At 37.1% G+C, this 17,943-nt stretch overlaps 1 protein-coding gene across 2 annotated transcripts in view; it reads right to left on the bottom strand.

Annotated features, from left to right (window-relative positions):
* Positions 1-325: 325 nt before the first annotated feature.
* The window catches only part of Tmem45a (transmembrane protein 45A), a 94,254-nt gene continuing 76,636 nt past the window's right edge, over positions 326-17,943 (bottom strand). Inside the window, exons 5-7 of one of the 2 annotated variants that reach the window (XM_045147763.1) lie at positions 5,329-5,474; positions 3,709-3,881; positions 663-767 (exon numbers count right to left, since the gene is read on the bottom strand). In XM_045147763.1, the coding sequence (XP_045003698.1) occupies positions 3,731-3,881; positions 5,329-5,474 (297 nt within the window). In that variant the 3' untranslated portion in view covers positions 663-767; positions 3,709-3,730. Of the gene's footprint in view, positions 768-3,708; positions 3,882-5,328; positions 5,475-17,943 lie in introns of both variants that reach the window. The other variant, XM_045147764.1, reaches the window with a different exon arrangement.

Raw genomic sequence — 17,943 nt, 5'->3', positions numbered from 1 at the left:
CATGCTATGCCTACATGAAATTATCTTAGAAGTAACATCATAGTTTTCCTTTCACAGTATCTGATAGCTTTGTAGTCATGTGTCTCAGGGTCATCTCTTCCCCACTTTTGTAAAGTTAAAACAACACCAATTCGATTTTGGGTCTATGTTTTATATGGGAGAAATAAAGTCATTCATAGGAAAATGTCTCAAAGAAAGGAAGCAGAATTTTCTGCATCACATAAAGGGTGCAATGTACATCAACAATAAAAATGAGGATGTGGTTTTTTTTGCATCAAGGTGCATGCATGCATTCATTTTTCATTGAGGCAATAAGATAAACAAGTATAATTCTATGTTTAATGAATTTGAAGTGAGAACAAGGCCATGAATCTTGAATATATCCACAAGACAAATAAAACAAATGATTTCTAGAGTATGGACATCAAACATGACTGGAAAAGTCATTCTCACCTCTGATCACCATGGTGACCATGATGGGCAAAATGAATTTATAAGTATTTTCAAAGCTAAAACTAAGACATTTAACTTCTAATATTTTAATATGGAAAACAAACAGTATATTTATCTCAGCCAGTTATTCTCCAAACAAGAGGTCAAGAAAACAAAACTTTGAACATAAGACAATGCAAAGAAAAAAAAGCTTTATCTAGATCCTGGATGCCCGTCCAAATCACACCTCTTCTTCTGATTCTTGTTCTTTTTCAGCATTTTTCAGGAGCCCAACTTCTGAGGGGCAGAGCCTCCTAAGTCTAGATTTAACTAACCTGAGAAAAAAGAAAATCAGCTGTGGTTACATGATGTCTAAAGTAAGAAAATAAATAAAATAAAATGACAACAGGTTATTGTATAAATAATGGAAGTAACCCCCCAAAAGAACCGATTTTTTTATTTGGCTTGAAGATACCAGAAATTTTGTCTAGATTAAGGTAATGCATAAATATACAGATAAAATGTGTTCAATTAAGAATCAAAAATAACTCCATTTCTAAAACAACCAAAACCTATTGACTGTGAAAAATACAGATAAAACCAATTCCACATGAAAACTACACCTACCTATGGGCTTAAAAAGACTTTTTTTTTTTTTTTTCTGTAAAGAAGTACATGGATCCATTACCTTCTGAAGGATGGCAGCTTTACTCAAACTCCATATGAACTATGGGCTGGATTTTAGGCCCTCCTTGCCCTCAGAGAAGTACTTTTGTGCAGGGCATAGGCTGTTCAAATGCAGAATATGGCCCTGTCCATGGTGAATTAAAACTTCAGATAAGTATCCTTCTTCCTATGTCCACTTTCATACTTTAAGAGAAACTCGAATGGTGGTTTGAGGGAATTGATGATTATAATTTTGAGCACTGAGAAATCTGAAGCATTTTAACAACCAAAGCTCAATGTGCTCACCACTTCTCTGATATGTGAGAGACAGCATTAATGAGAACTATGCAGCACATTTCCTATGAATAGTTATCATACACATGTTATAAGATTGGTCTCCAGGGAATGTGCAAAACGTCATTTTGATTCATCCACTGCTCCTCTTCTTCCTCTTCAATCTCCCTGCTCCCTCGTTCTGTGAGAAACTTCACCAGCCTGCTCAGATCCCAGCTTTACTTTCAGACTTTGTTTCTGGTACCGTTCTGTTCTGTCCTTGTAAACACATCATGCCTTTACTTGTGTTCTGAATCCCCTAATGCTCATAATGGCAGGAATTTCATGCTATCTGCTCTCCTAACTTACACGAGTCTGACCTGATTCTAGTACATAATGTTGGTTCAACACACATTTATTTGACTTTCAGAGCAATTGCGTGGGGGGCATCATGTCAGTCCTCTGTGAAGAGAGGTGAATTCTTTACCCCCTACCCTACTCATTAGCATAATAAACAACTGAGAACTATTAATAACATCTGTTGACCCAAGAGCCAAGAAAAACTATCTCAAAGCATTTGCTTTGATTTTTGTCTAATGATGTTGACCCAATGCTTTCAACACATCAAGTTACTATTTTCATGAAAAACTAACACTTCAAAATATTTGTGTCATTTTTAAATGACACATATTCTTTCTATATTACATTTTCCAAACACATGAAATAAGATGGCTTACTTAATGCATTGTTCCCATTCTTAAAGACTCATGGCTTCTTCATGGATGCTTCTTGCAAATTAATTTGTAACACAGGCCCAGAGGCACCTCCTGTTACCCATTCCTTCTTTTTAGGCTCTATCTACTATTGCTATAAGTCACCAAGCTCAGACACCTTTATTAGTCTCTATCTGCCACTTGTAGCTCTAGGTTTTCCACATGCAGAAATATCCCCATGAGGCCGAGGAAGAAATGGGGTAATAAAATAAAATGGGGGAACTGAAAATAATTGTTAGGTACTAAAATATGGCAATCCTAGGAACTGTGGTCCAGGCATGTTTCTGTGCATCCTCTTTAACTAATATGAGAAAGAAGAGAGTTAAAACAATTGGATACAGTTCCAGGAACTACCATATGATTGGAATCTGGGCCACTGTGGAATTACTGCTGGGAAGACCCACCTGAAAAGGGTCAATATTTCCCTGCTCATAGATAGGGACTATGAAAGGTTCATTATAACAGAGGCTTATAAATATGAAATACAGTGGCATGTAATAAAGATTTCTAGACAGACAGGTTTCATTTATAAGCTATCATAATCAAAACTGTAGTTATGGAATAGAATGAAGTACTGTTTGAACTATTACTTTGGAAAATATGATGTGGGACTTTATAAGCAGTAATTCTATCCCCTAGTCATGCCTGAATAGTGTGCTATGTTAAAGAAGTTTAGATACAATGTTTAATGCTTCCTAATATGTGAATGAACATTCCATAATTAAACCCCAAACAACAGAGTTTTAAGGTTCCTTATTTACAGATTCAGGACTGAATTATTCAGCTATGTGATTTCACTGAAAAGCAATACCAAATCTTTATGATATTTCTCAACTGTTGCTTAAGTTTACATAAAAATATTTTGGGAAAATTTAAAACTTGGCCTCATCTCTCCAATATCATTATTACAGCAAACGTGAGAAGCATATAAAATATAATTTCCAAACAATTGATTTGTATATTTAAGTACTTCAGAAAGATTAGATCTATCAAATAGTGAACAGATATAAATAGAGCACCATTTATATGTTTGGCAATGTACCAAATATTTGGGGATATGAAAAAGGGATACAACCTAGCTAGCAGACAGGACACATAATCTTATAGTCAACATCACAAGTTTTTACATGTTGAGTGGTAAAAAAAATTCTATAAAAATGCAGGAAAGGGGCTAGAGGGATGGCTTAGTAGTTAAGGAGCTTGTCTGCAAAGCCAAAAGACACAGGTTTGATTCCACAGGTCCCATATAAACAAGATGTACAAGGTGGCACATGCATCTGGAGTTCTTTGCAGTGGCTGAAGGCCCTGGTGTGCCTATTCTCTCCCTGTCTCTCTCTCTCTCTCTTCCTCCTTCCCTCTTTCTCTCTGTCAAATAAATAATAATAAAATATTAAAAATATTTTAAAATGCAGGACATGCACATGAATGAGAACTAGAAGAATTGCAGTTTTCAGAGAAGACATGGGCATTTAGTGTGACTATGCCTTGTAAGGTATTGAAAGAACATGTGGTGGGGTTTGGGAGAGGTTGACAGATAAAATTTTATCTTCTTGATTCTAGGGACCTGTAAATGGATAAGCCGTTCATTAGGCATCTGAAGGTTTTTGAAACAGGAAGAGACAGTAGTCTTCTGTTGGCTCTTGAGGGGAGCTGACACGAAGTAGAGTTTTTCCTTGCATGCTGGCATTGTTCCTGGAGACCGCCCAGCCCCTAAGGAGATGAGGCCCAGATGTCAGCCTAGAACAACAGGGGAACAAGTCAAGTCTCACTTGATGGCACAGCCAGCCTTAACACTGAGCTGACATGCAAACCTATGGGAAGTGGAACAGGAAAAATGGAAGCAATCATGAGGAGGAAGAAAGCAGCCACAGATCAAAGTGAGCTGACCAACTCTTCACAGAGACATATGGCCACTAAATAAGGCAGCAGTCAGTCTGAGCCCAGATGCCAGAGCTGCTGCAGCAGTAAAGCACAAAAAGGCACAGAGCAGGAGGGGTGGACTGGAGCCCATGTCTAGAAAGTGGAAATCTGGCTTTAGCCGAAGTTCACAGACCATGGGCCTAGACGAAGCTGTTGCTTTCTAGGCATCTGGAAAACCTGCTGGTGTGTTGTGTCTGATAATGTAGCTGCTATCTACCTACACATTGATATTTAGATCGATGCATATGGCATTTTGTCACATTGAAAATGCAGAGGAGATGGACCATGTTGAACATCACATACCAGAAGTATTGTGGACATTGAACATTTTCATCAGAGCTAAAGTCTGATTAGATACTAGAACCTGCATACTGGATGTTTGAACAGCCAAGCCCTCTGTAGTTGGGCACTAACCATCATAGAAAGGGCATCCATGATCACTCCTGTTCATTCCTGCTGATCTTTTAAGCTGCACCTTAAGTTTTGACTCCCTTAAGATCTCATAGTGCTTTATTCTGTTTATTTTACTGTACTTTAATTTTCTCTCTGATCTATTTGGACCACATGGCCAAAACTTCCTCATGAACAGGTTTCCACCTCATTTCTTTATGTGAAAGGAGGACGATCACAGGGGCAACAAGAGGGTAAGACTATTTACTGAGCTGTTATCTCTTCAGATGCTTAAATGCACCATTTAATTTATTCTCCCCAATTAGTATAAATAAACTTGAGACATATTGAGTAATTGGATTCAAGTCATATAAATAATATAAATAATAGGCTGCAGAGCAAGGAATATGTGTTTTCAGCAATCTGCTATATTTCTCCCTATCTACTCAGATATTTCTATGAGGGTTCTTGTACAAAAACCATTCAGCTTTTAGAATATTACAGTATATATCACATTTAATTTGAGTCATGCAAGTTGGCAAAAAATGGTACCAAGGTTATGAAGCAGTACAATTAAATTATCTACACAAGGGTCAATGGAGGCCTCACCAAACACAAGGGATCTGAACATTTAGAAGAGAAGATGGCATTGGTGAAAATATGGAGGGTCAGAAATGCATGCTGTAGGGTGATACACAGGTGAGAGTCACAACAGCCATACCACTGAGCTAATGCAACTTTAAACCAGCAGGTACCTAGAAAGAACTTTTTGGATATACTGCTATGACCTATATAAAAGTAAGGAATTGAATCTATTTTTTTAAATTCAAGTTTAACACTATCAAGTCTTATTGAGCAACCATCACTAACTCACCAGTTGATAAAAGCATAATTTGCTCCAATGATGACATAGGAGGATGCATAATGCCAACAAAAACATATGGTAAGAAACATTTTATTCCCATGATCTGTTTGATCCCATGCAGGACTTCCATTGGGAGGATACAGGACAAAACCAATCTGTAATTTAAAACAAAACAAGCACATATTTTCCTTAGTTTCAGTTGGGGCCCTTTTGAGGTATGATGGGGTGGCTCTCTCCTTAGGATCTGCATCTATCTGAAAAAGAGAAGCAGATTCTCCAACGGAGAGTAATTAAAATAAACAACTACACTTCCAAAGAAGGTTCATTTCAAAATGCTTGGTAACTAAAGTGACTCCCATTATTTTGTTTGTTTTAGTAGTGAAGTCAGTATATACCAAGTAATATTTTTGTTTGTTTGCTTTTTTTGAGGCAGAGATACACTCTAGCCTAGGCTCACCTGGCACTCACCGTATAGCCCTATGATGGCCACCAGCTCATAGTGATCCTCCTACCTCAGCTTCCTGAGTGTTGAGACTAAAGGCATGTACCAACATACTTGGCACAAATTATATCTTTGAAAAAAATATTTGAAACCACATTTAATAATCATTTTATTTCTAAATGTGAATAGTGATCATCTCTGGTTATGGGTGCACTCTCAGAATATCTTACAGTTTTACATTGTGCAGTATCTTTCCAGTATTTAAAAATTATATTCTACAAAAGTTTTTGAAAATCAATAAATGCCCACAGACAACATTATGTTCAATGACAAAAAGTTGAAAAATTTCCCCTTATGATCAGGAACAAGGGATTATGTCTTTTTACCATCCATTTAACATTTTACTGGAAATTCTAATCAGGGAAATCAGTGAAGAAAAATAAGAAATACTCATAAAGCAAATGATGGAAGGAAAACTGTCTATATTCATATCACATATGATCTGAAATATAGAAAATCTTAGGGACTCCACCTCCCAAACTAAAATCTACTTAAATGAGTTTACCATATTTTAAAACTGAAAATCAGCACATAGCTATCAGTTATATTTTTGCATGCAAGCTGTGAAAACTCCAAAATAAAGTTCTTTTTTTTCCACTTCATATAGAATTAACATAGTCAAAAACCCAAGAACATGACTGGGGATGTGAATTGGGGTGAAGCACTACTTTAGTAGCACAAGGCAATATTCCAAGCACCACACACATGCACATGGATACATACATACAAAAGAAGGAGGTTTAAAATTTATGTACAAAAAGTTATATAACATTAGTAGAAGCAGTTGAGGACTTAAGAAAATGGACTCACTCAGAATAAAAAGTAAAAAGTTGCAAGTGTTGGTGAGTATATGGAAGAACTAAAATCCTCATATGTGGCTCATAGAAATGAAAAATGGTGCATCCATGATGAGAAAAATGCTGGCCAGTATCTGGTCATTCTATTCCTAAGCGTATACCCAGCATATGTAAATAAAAGCTATATACAAAAATTCATAACAGTACTATTCATCAGAGCTAAAATAGGAGAAAACAAGCCAAACATCTATCAACTTAAGGTAGTATTTACATATAATGAAATATTAACACATGCTATATAACACAGATGAAATTTGAAAACATATGGAGTGAAAGAAACCTGAAAGAAGGGGTAACATATTGTATGATTTTGTATTATAGAAACAAACCAGAACAGGTAAATATTCATAGAGAAAGCAGAACAGTGGTATACAGAGTCTGGGAGGAGGGGGAAGAGACAGTGAGTAGCTAAATCATCTAGGGATTCCTTTTGAGATGAAAGTGTTCTGGATTTCATTACAAGTGGTGTTCTCACACACCAAGAAAATACTGAATGCCACTGAATTATATATTTCAAACTGGTTTATTTCATGTTATATGAATTTTATCCTAATAAGAAAGAAACAGGGGGCTGGAGAGATGCCTTAGTGGTTAAACACTTGCCTGTGAAACTTAAGGACTCTGGTTCGAGACTTGATTCCCCAGTACCCACATAAGCCAAATGCATAAGGTGGCACACACATCTTGAGTTTGTTTGCAGTGGCCGGAGGTCCAGATGCACCCATTCTCTCTCTCTCTCTCTCTCTCTCTCTCCCTCTTTCTCTTTGTATGTCACTCTCAAATAAATAAACTTTTTTTTTAAAAAAGAAACAGTCGATGATAGATGACAGTTTGAAAATGCCATAATTATGTCTGAAAATATGTATGCTAACTAATAAAGAAAATTTAAAAATTAATCTTCAGATATATTATCACCTTCATTTAACATATTATTTTCCTCATTATCCAGATAAGACAGTATGGTTATTTAGTGACTTGCACATGATCAATTAAATGAAATGTTACATGAAAATAAATAATTAAGCTATGATATTGTGTGAAACCCCTGATTCCATTTCTGCATAAAATTTCAATCTGATTAATTCAGATTGATTATTTAAATATGCTAAGATTTATGCCTCAAGCACTTATTCTGATTTATGAATTGTCTATAGTTTATGAAGGATTTATGTATCATTGACCTTGCTGGAAAAATTGTTTTGGATGATAAAACTTACAAGGTCAAAGATGGCCAAATTCTGGGATTTATCAGGCCATTTGGGAAACAGCCCTAATCTACTCTCAGCAACTGATCAGTGAACAAAAGAAGAGGTTCTGTCCTCCCATTATTCACTTCCCCAAACAAGCAAACACTGGATTTGGACAACCAAAAATTTGTTTAACTTTACCCTACTTCCCCTATTTCAGGATGTCCTGAAGCCTAACTCCTTAAAATTCCCAATTACCCCCTAAAGGAGTCCACCATTCTCATTTCCCATGGGAGAAGGCTGCCCCTCAGTATGCTCCAATAAAATCTGTGTTGTTGAGTTTGGGTCTTCTCTCTTTCTTGTATTCCTCACACCGCTCTGGTCAAACCTGAATTCTAACAGTTGAAAAAAATGACTACCACTACTTGTATCATTTTACAGAAGAATTCCCAGCTGCCAGGCACTTGATCTTCACTGATGCACATAATCCTTATCACAATCCTCAGTCTTCAAGACAACTCCAATAATCAGACTTTATTTCCCCTATATTACAGAAGGGAAAACTTGAGTTTAGAGATATCAGTAACTTCCTCAATATTTAAAACAGTTGATTGACTCAGAGTACTGTGTTTCATCCCTCTGCTCTCCTAGACTATATAGCCTTTCCATAAAGGGCAATATGAAGGACAGTGGTCTAGATAACAAAGGTCTTTTATCTCAGTAATTCTGATATAATTTGAACAATTAGCACTAAAATGGACATTTGTACCATGAAAGTATAGTATTGTGTTTACCATTTAAAACACAGATCACAGTAGTGGGAACTAAGTTCCCAGAAAGATGCTACATGTGCCACACATACTTTTAGCTGCTGAATGGTCTGATAAAACTCCTGTGGCCACAGAGGGGATGTTGCAAGACCAAAGCCTAATTACCTTGGGCTATCTTTAGCCCCTCAATAGCCATTTATTGCCCACCTCTGTGTCTGACCCAACATCCACATGACTATCAGTTGATCAGGTGCAACCTTTTTGGAAGCACTGACAGATCACAAGCTTCCACCAACCCAAGGGCTAAGAATGTCAAAAGATAGTATCTATGGTGGAGATTTCACTGCTCTGTTGTAACCCACCTACCTGATGGTCAGCCAGTATATTTGAAAAGTGCCTTGATTTATGACTTTCTTTTGTTCTGTAACTATAAAACATTCATGAAATTGTTTATATGTCAGAACATGGAATTTGGGGTAACCTAAATCTGTGTTCCTGGGCCATGGTCACTCATATTTGGCTCCAGACTAAATGATCTCTTATCCCCTTTGAAAAGACAGCTGCTTCTTTTACTTCAACAGTAGACAAGATTATGCACTTATGTCCTCATCTTTCAGGAGACTGAGACAGAAGAACAGCTTGAACTCGGGAGTTTGAGGTTAGTGCAGTCAATACTTGTCTCACAATACCTTGTCTCACAAAAAAACAAACAAAATCAACTGAACAAAACAATGACAAAGAAAACCCAAGCAATACAGATTAAAGACTAGGAGTCTCTGCCATACAGCATTTATAACAATTGTTTTGAGTGACTTATATTTTCTTAAAATTCATTTGAATTTTTGCCAACACTTAAAAAGTAGAAAACATTAATAAAAAAAGTTTACATTCTAAAGTAACAAGCATCAATAGAAACCTGACTATAGAGAAAGCCACAGAAACATTCCAGTCATTTAATATTAACCTCAAGTAAATTAAGAAAAATAAAACTCCAAACTCAGAGCCAGAAATTAACAAATTCGTTGAGCCATCTTTAAATAAAAATCAACCATGTCACTTTTTGAGAGAGAGAGGGAGGGAGAGATGGTGGGGAGGAGGAGGAGGATAGAATAGGCTCACCAGGGCCTCAGCCACTGAAATCAAACTCCTGATGCTTGTGCCACCTAACGGGCATGTGCAAACTTATGCTTGCCTCACCTTTGTACATCTGGCTTACATGGGATCTGGAGAGTCAAACATGGGTCTTTAGGCTTTTCAGGCAAGTGCTTTAACTGCTTCACTTTTATTTGCTACCCTAATAAGCAATAAGCCAGAGACCCATTTTCTGTAGTTTACATGCTGTTGAATCCAATCTTTTAAAATGCAATGTGATATTTTTTCACCTATGAAGTACATTCTCAAGAACTGAGAATCACAAACTTGAGTTAAAAAATCACATGAAATCTTATAATGTCTTAAGTAAGTTTATGATTTTGTGTTTGTTGACATTCATAGCTTCAGCTGCATGCAGCCATCCTGTGGAATGCAGGTTATACACTTCTGTAGATTTACTGTGTGAATCTCACATTGTTTTATATTTTATCACCCACTCTTTCATCTCAACACTGTAAGTCTAAGCAAGTATTCTATCTACAGTATTAGACTTAAGAAAACTATTATTTGAGTCTTTCTGCCACTTCCTAATAAATTTTTGTTTTTTCTTAATAGCCAGACAAGTATGAGTTATAATTTGGGTTTAGAATCTGGGTAATTGTCCTATAAGGAATATCTGGGGTGGGGTCAAGGGGCTACTACTAGAGCCAGGAGACACAAAGGGAACAACTGTCCTAAGTGACAAGAAGCAGAGGCAGGAGGAACAATTTCCTAATATCCCTGTGTTCTAAGGAGAATGAGAAGGATGGAAAGAATGACAAAGTACAAAGCAAGCTTCTGAAGTCCTCTCCCACATATAGATACAGGAAAATGAATGAAGGCCATGAAGGAGTTTCTTTCTCTTTTTTAAATTGCATGACGTACCTAAGATGCAATGTGGTTCAGGAAAGATTTTTAATAAGTTTGGAAGGGAATTACCCTTCTGCTTGCATATTACACAATCATTTCAATGTGATTGAAAAACTGTAGCCAATCTGGGTATTCATTTCTTTCAGTTCACATCTCCATACATATGGTTCCAAGAATACAGGTAGCATTTTCTCTGATCTATCTGTATATTGTTTATGCACTAGTATTGGTCATCAAAGGAAAAGTGGTGAAAGATAAAAGTGGCACAAAGCAAATAAAACTGCAGACTCCAGAATCATTAGGTTAAGAAAGAGTTTTGAACATAAGCATTCATTTACAACACAAATCAATAAAATATGAAAGCATCATACATTCTCCTAGGTTTCTAAACATTTTTGTTTCAGGTGAATCCAAAAGTGGGAAGGTTAATACAGCTAAATGGTCATATCCTATCAGTAAGTGTTGGCTTCAGTATTAAATATTTATTTTCTTTAAGGGTCCAGACAGTATTTAGGCTGGACACCAGGTAAACAAGCAACTAGACTAGTAGGTGAAAAGACTTTCAAATAACCACAGATTATCCCCAAATAGTTTGATTTCATACCCCTTAGAAAAGCTTTGGAAGAAATATGGAAATATTCTTATGCCCAAATTGTCAATTCTAAGATATCCTAGTGTTAATTGAGCTCTAACACAACTTTTATCTTCAGATATAAACATAAAAATCATTATTGTAAATATTAATTACCTTTATTAATTCTACTCTTATCCACACAATTCCTTTCTTTGACTCTCTTTGGGTTTTCCTTCTTGTTCTTACTGTCTTCATTTACGTGAATATTAATTTAATTTATAAAGTTAGCCTCATATATATGTACAGTTTGAATTTTAAATATCTCCTCAAGGTCAATGTAAAATTTCTTTCTATATTATCCTTATTGGTAGGTAGCCTTTGGGTTGTGAAACTGGAAGAGCTCTTAGGTCATTGTAGGACATATCCTTGAGGGACACTTAGGAACCCTGGCTCTTGCCTCTCTCTTTTAATTACTAACTTTCAGTAGTTTTTTCTGAAGCATGCACTGGTTATGAACTGTTGGCTCATCACAGGCCAATAAGCTCTAGGCACTAACTGATCATGAACTAGAACCTCTAAAATCATGAGCCCCTAAATAAACCTCTTTACAAGTTAATAGCTCAGGACTTACATAGTAATGTAAAGCTAATTAAAACAATACAGAATCCTGAACTTAAAAAAAATAAACATGCTATATACTACCTTTTCAAATACATGGAAAACACACAGCCACTGATATTGGGCCATGTTTCAAATTAAGTCTTAACATCTTTCCAAGAAACCACATTCAATGATCACAAAGCTGTTAAATTAGAAATGAGCAAGAAAAGAGTACATTTAGAAACTTTAACTGTACTCCTAAACCTGGGGATGCAACTCAGTAGCAGGAAGGCAGTATGCCAAGTGTACATATGACCCTGGTCTGGATTCCTAGCACCACACACACAAAAATTATACTTTGAAAGAATTCACAAATTAAGGATGAAAGTATACTGGAGCATTCAAAATTATTAAAAGGGAAAATTATAGTAGTATACAGAGGAGAACTTATAGTTTTAAATGTATTTTAACCTTTTTTATTTAAAATAAATACAGTCAACATATAACTCAAAAAATGCTTTAAAAAGAGAAGATACAGGCTGGAGGGACGGCTTAGCGGTTAAGGTGTTTGCCTGAAAAGACAAAGGACACAGGTTCGATTCCCCAGGACCCATGTTAGCCAGATACACAAGGGGGTGCATGCATCTGGAGTTCGTCTGCAGTGGCTGGAGGCCCTGGCTTGCCCATTGTCTCCCTCTCTCCCTCTTTCTCTGTCAAATAAATAAATGCATAAATAAATAAATAAAATAAAAGAGAAGGTAGCCTCATAACAAAGGAAAAAGTGAAAATGGCAACTGACACGCCCATAACAATCACATACAACTTCCACAGATCTACTAGAAAATAGGAGACAAATCTGATTTAAAAAATTAGAGATACAGATACCTAAGGTATTCAAGAGCCCATATTTATCACTCAACAACTATCCATCACAGACTATCTGCTCTGGACATAAGAAATGGCAGGCTTGCAGCTCAGCTCTTTTCTTGCTGTGCATTTCTATTTTGAATCTGACCCACAAGTGTCTTTACCTTGTTTTTTTTTTTTCTTAGATGTTTTCTAATTTCATATTTTTCTCTTTTTTGTGTGTTTGAAGCTGATAAAATGCACTGAAGTGTAAAATCACTGTCATCTTGACCAAAAATTATCTCTTAAATAATAATTTATTTCTTAATATATAATGTGTGCATATGGTAAAGCATTTTAATGATGAGGTATATACTATATAATAGTTCTTGGATTTGCTCCATTAGTTCCTAGTAGATGATAAATATATAAATTGGTTAGACTTACCAATATTAGTTTTATCTTCTTAGAGTACTTGTCATATTTTTTCTATAAAATATTTACTTCTAACTAACCTATTAATCTAGCCCCTCCTTAACTCATTTATACACTGACAGCCCTTCTAGTCACTCATGTTTAAATATCACCTGTTTTGACCACTATACATTTCTCTCTTCCCTCATCTGCTCCTGGATTTTTGTCAGTCCCATAGCCTCATCATCCCAAATTCTAGCACTTTGTGGTGACTAAAAGTATCTCTGAAATAATCTTCTCTAATCAAACTACATTCAGCTTTCATTAACATATGTATGTATCAGATTATGACTTATCCATATCTATTAATTATATGTTCACTGAAATTCAGGATTTCAGTAACACATCAAGTATTGAGTGTTCATGTTATAAAACAGAAATAGTCTAAGGTTTGGGATGAGATAAATCTAGATTTAGATCTTAGCTCCATTATTGTTTCAACATGAGAAAACTTCTTGACTTTGATAAGTATTTCTATGGGAAATTAGCAATAGCAATAAACTTATAGATCATTGTGAAGATACAATAAAATATGGTACACATAAAAATCCCATATATTGGGGGCCTGTGCACTCAGGGCTGGAGAGGGGAAAACTGTGTTTGGGGCCTGTGTGTTCAGTGCATCACCATGGTTGGAGCTTGTGCCCTCCAAACTGGTGAGGGACACAGTGTATTTGGGGCCTGTACCTTCAAGGTGGCAGCCTATCTGTGCCCTGTGTGCTCAGGGCTGGTGAAGGGTGAGGTGTATTTGGGGCCTGTGTGTTCAAGGCACCAATGTGTTTGTGACCTGTGCACTGGGGGCACCAAGGAGTCTGGGGCCTGTGCAATTAGGGTACCAGTTTGTTTGAGGCTTTTGGGATCCTTGCTGGTGAGGAGCTTGGGGTATTTGGGGCCTGCATCTTTGGGGCCTGTGTACTCTGGGAACACGAGGGGCACAGCATCTTTGGGGCCTGTGTACTCTGGGAACACAAGGGGCACAGCATCTTTGGGGCCTGTGTACTCTGGGAACATGAGGGGCACAGCATCTTTGGGGCCTGTGTACTCTGGGAACATGAGGGGCACAGCATCTTTGGGGCCTGTGCTCCCAATCTATGCCACTGTGTTCTAGCAGGTCCCCTCCCTACCCTGCACCTCCTGACTCAGTAGATGTTTGGGGCCTTGACAACCTCTTCTGATCTTGTAAAGCCAAGAGGTTAGCTGCTTCTGCTCACCTATACCCCTACACCAGCTAACTCTGTCCTCCATCCAGGGTTCTGGAACCTAGTACTGAACACACCCCTCCCTGTCTCAACCCCCCCCCCAACACACACCCATTACTGGCATCAGCCTACTGGTGCCTCTTGAGACTCGCACCTGTCTCAGACTGGGAGCACAGGAATATCTGGCAACCACCTTCCAGGGGCACCAGTGAGTCCTCTACAACCTGCTCGGCTGAGTACAGAAGAGAAGGGGCATGTGCTACAGCTCACAGGCAAGGCTCAGCTTTGATCATGGGCTGAAGAGATTCTGGACCTCCAAACCAGCTCTTTTTTTTTTTTTTCGAGGTAGGGTCTCACTCTGGTCCAGGCTGACCTGGAATTAACTCTGTAGTCTCAGGGTAGCCTTGAACTCATGGCGATCCTCCTACCTCTGCCTCCTGAGTGCTGGGATTAAAGGTGTGTGCCACCACGCCCGGCTTCAAACCAGCTCTTGTATCATCCACAGGCCCAGAGCTGCTGGCTGACCTGCAACCTTCACAACCTGCACAACTATAGTTATAACCACATCCCATTCCAATCTGGTTCAAACCTAAAGCAGAACACTCACTGAAGATCCTACAAGGACAAGTACATGCTTCCTCTTTAATAAAATAAAGCTTATACACAAGATGGGCAGACAATAAGGCAAAAATGACAACAAACTTAGAAATCTCCACCAAGCTTGTATAGCCCCACAATGTAAGTTTCTAATGAAAACATACAGGAAAAAAAAATCATAAATTTATCTCAAAAATGAAAGCACAATAAGCTATGTGACTCTGACCAAATGAATTGATAAACCAGAAGCAAACCACCAAAAAACTAACAATTGAATAAATGAAATGTACACAGCCTTCATAATTAGGCTTAACTTAATTGAGGAAAGCCAGAGAGACCTCAAAAGAGAGATAATTGAATTGAAGGTGAGTCAACAAATAGAGAATCTCAACAACCAACTGATTAAGCTTAATGAGACATGGGCAAAGGCAAGAATAAATTCCAGGAAGCATCAAGAAAATCAAGCTTCAACCTGAAATTAGACCTCAAAAAATAGATGGACATGGTACAGTGAAACACAACAAGAAACAAAAATCCAACAGAGTTCATGAAAGCCAATCTAGAAGTCCTTACAAACAGAGCTAGTCATGTGGAGGACAGAATGTCAGAGCTGGCAGATGAGACAGGAGAAATTAATCAGGAGTCCAAAAAAATTAATACATTCAGAAATCATGTGAACAGAATATTAGTAAACTGTGGGATACCCTAAAATGATAAAACATCCAGATCATGGGTATAGCAGAAGGGGAAGAAATACAGGCCAGAGACATACAGACTATAGTCAACAAAATTATTGAAAAATTTCCAAATCTCACAAAACAGACAACCATTAAGATACAAGAAGCTCACAGAACACCAAACAGGCAAGACCAAAGAAGAAACTTTCCAAGACACATCATAGTTAAAACTAAACAATGAAAAGAAAGAGAGAGTGCAAAAAGTAGCAAGACAGAAACAACACATTACCTACAAAAGCAATCCCATGAGAGTTACTTCCAATTCTTCTGTAGAAACCATGAAAGCAATAAGGGCTTGGAATGGAGTTCTACAAAGCCTAAAACAACTATACCTTCCATCCCAAACTATGGTACCTAGAGAAAACAACCCTCACAATAGATGGAGAAAGGAAAACTTCCATGAACAAAGACAGATCTATGATTATGTGAACATAAATCCAAACCTACAGAGAATATTTCAGGAAATATTTTACAGAGAAGAGTCAAATAGCCAACCTCAAGATCCTATAAGAGGACAAACAAGATAACCAAAACTACAGCAGACATGAAAATGTTCAAAGTGTCACATCACATAAACCCTCCAGCATGGCAAGGGTTAAATCAAACCTCACAGTTATAACTTTAAACATTAATGGACTTAATTCACCCATAATAGAACAAAAGTTAACAGGGTGGATCAGAAAAATGGACCGTTCAATCATATGCCTTCAAGAAATTCACCTCTAAGGAAAGACATCCTTAGAGTGAAAGGCTAAGGAATGATTTTCCAAGCAAAAGAAAATAAGCAAGTAGGTGTGGCAATATTAATATCTGGCAAAACAGACTTCAAACCAAAAATAATTAAAAAGGGCTTTTTCAGTCAGGTTTGCATTGCTGGAAGAAATCACCCAACCAAGAGCAGCTTGTGGGGATAAAAGGGGTTTATTTTGGCTTACAGACTCAAGGGAAGCTCCATGTTGGCAGGGGAAAATGATGGCATGAACAGAGGGTGGACATCACCCCAGGGACAACATAAGGTAGACAATAGGAACAAGAGAGTGTGCTAAACACTGGCATGGAGAAACTGGCTATAATACCCATAAGCCCGCCCCCAACAATATACAGCCTCCAAGAGGCATTAATTCCCAAATCTCTATCAGGTGGAAACCTAGCAATCTGAACACCTAAGTTTATGAGGGACACCTGAATCAAACCACCACAAGGACAAAGAAGGACACTTTTTACTCATCAAGGGAATGATCCAACAATCACAATCATAAATTTGTATGCACTAAACACAGGTGCACCATATTTTATAAGCAAAACCTACTTGACAAAAAACAAAATCCCAATACCATCATAGTAAGGGACCTCAGTATCCTGCTATCATCATTAGACAGATCATCCACACAGAAAATCAACAGGGAAATAATAGAGCTTAACACTACCATAGATCTACTAGACCTAACAGACATCTACAGAACATTCTACTCCAATATCACATACTATACATTCTTCTCAGCAGCCCATGGAACCTTTTCCCAAATAGATCATGTATTAGGACATAAAGCATGCCTCCATAAAGTCAGGCAAATTAACATAACTTTCTGCATCGTATTGGATGAGAATGTTTATATCTAGGATTTAAAAAGAGAAACAGTAGAAATTGTCCAGCTCCTAGAGGTGGAGCAACATACTATTAAACAATGAATGGGTCATTGTAGAAATTGAAAAGAAAATTGTAAAATTTATGGAACTGAATGATAATGAAAATACAACATATCAAAATTTAGGGGACACAATGAAGGGGTAAATTTTATAGTACTATATGCTGTCATAACAAAGACAGAAACTCTCAAATTAATAACCTAATCATCCAGCTAAAGGCATTGGAAAAACAAGAACAATTTAGCCCTAAGAGTTCAATAAGGAAGAAATAACAAAGATCAGAGCAGAAATTAATGAATTGGAAACTAAAAAAAATTAACAAAGTTGATGAAATGAAGAGCTGGGTTTTTTTTTTGAAAAATAAACAAGATTTCTAAACACCTATCTAATTGGGTCATCCAAAAATGAAAAGTCTAAAACTAACAAAATTAGAAATGAAAAGGGGAGGTCATAATGGACATCCATGAAATTTGAAGAATCATCAGAATGTATTTTCAAAATCTCTCTTCTACAGAATTGGAAAACCTGGAAAATGGATGAATTCTTAGGCATACACCACCTAGCAAAATTAAGTCCAGAGCACATAAATCTCCTAAACAAACCTTTTATACCCATGAGGATTGAAAATGAAAT

The sequence above is a fragment of the Jaculus jaculus genome, chromosome 4 (assembly GCF_020740685.1).
Source record: "Jaculus jaculus isolate mJacJac1 chromosome 4, mJacJac1.mat.Y.cur, whole genome shotgun sequence".
Lineage (NCBI taxonomy): Eukaryota > Metazoa > Chordata > Mammalia > Rodentia > Dipodidae > Jaculus > Jaculus jaculus.
Note: the sequence above shows the minus strand (reverse complement) of the source record. Positions and strands in the feature narration are given on the sequence as shown.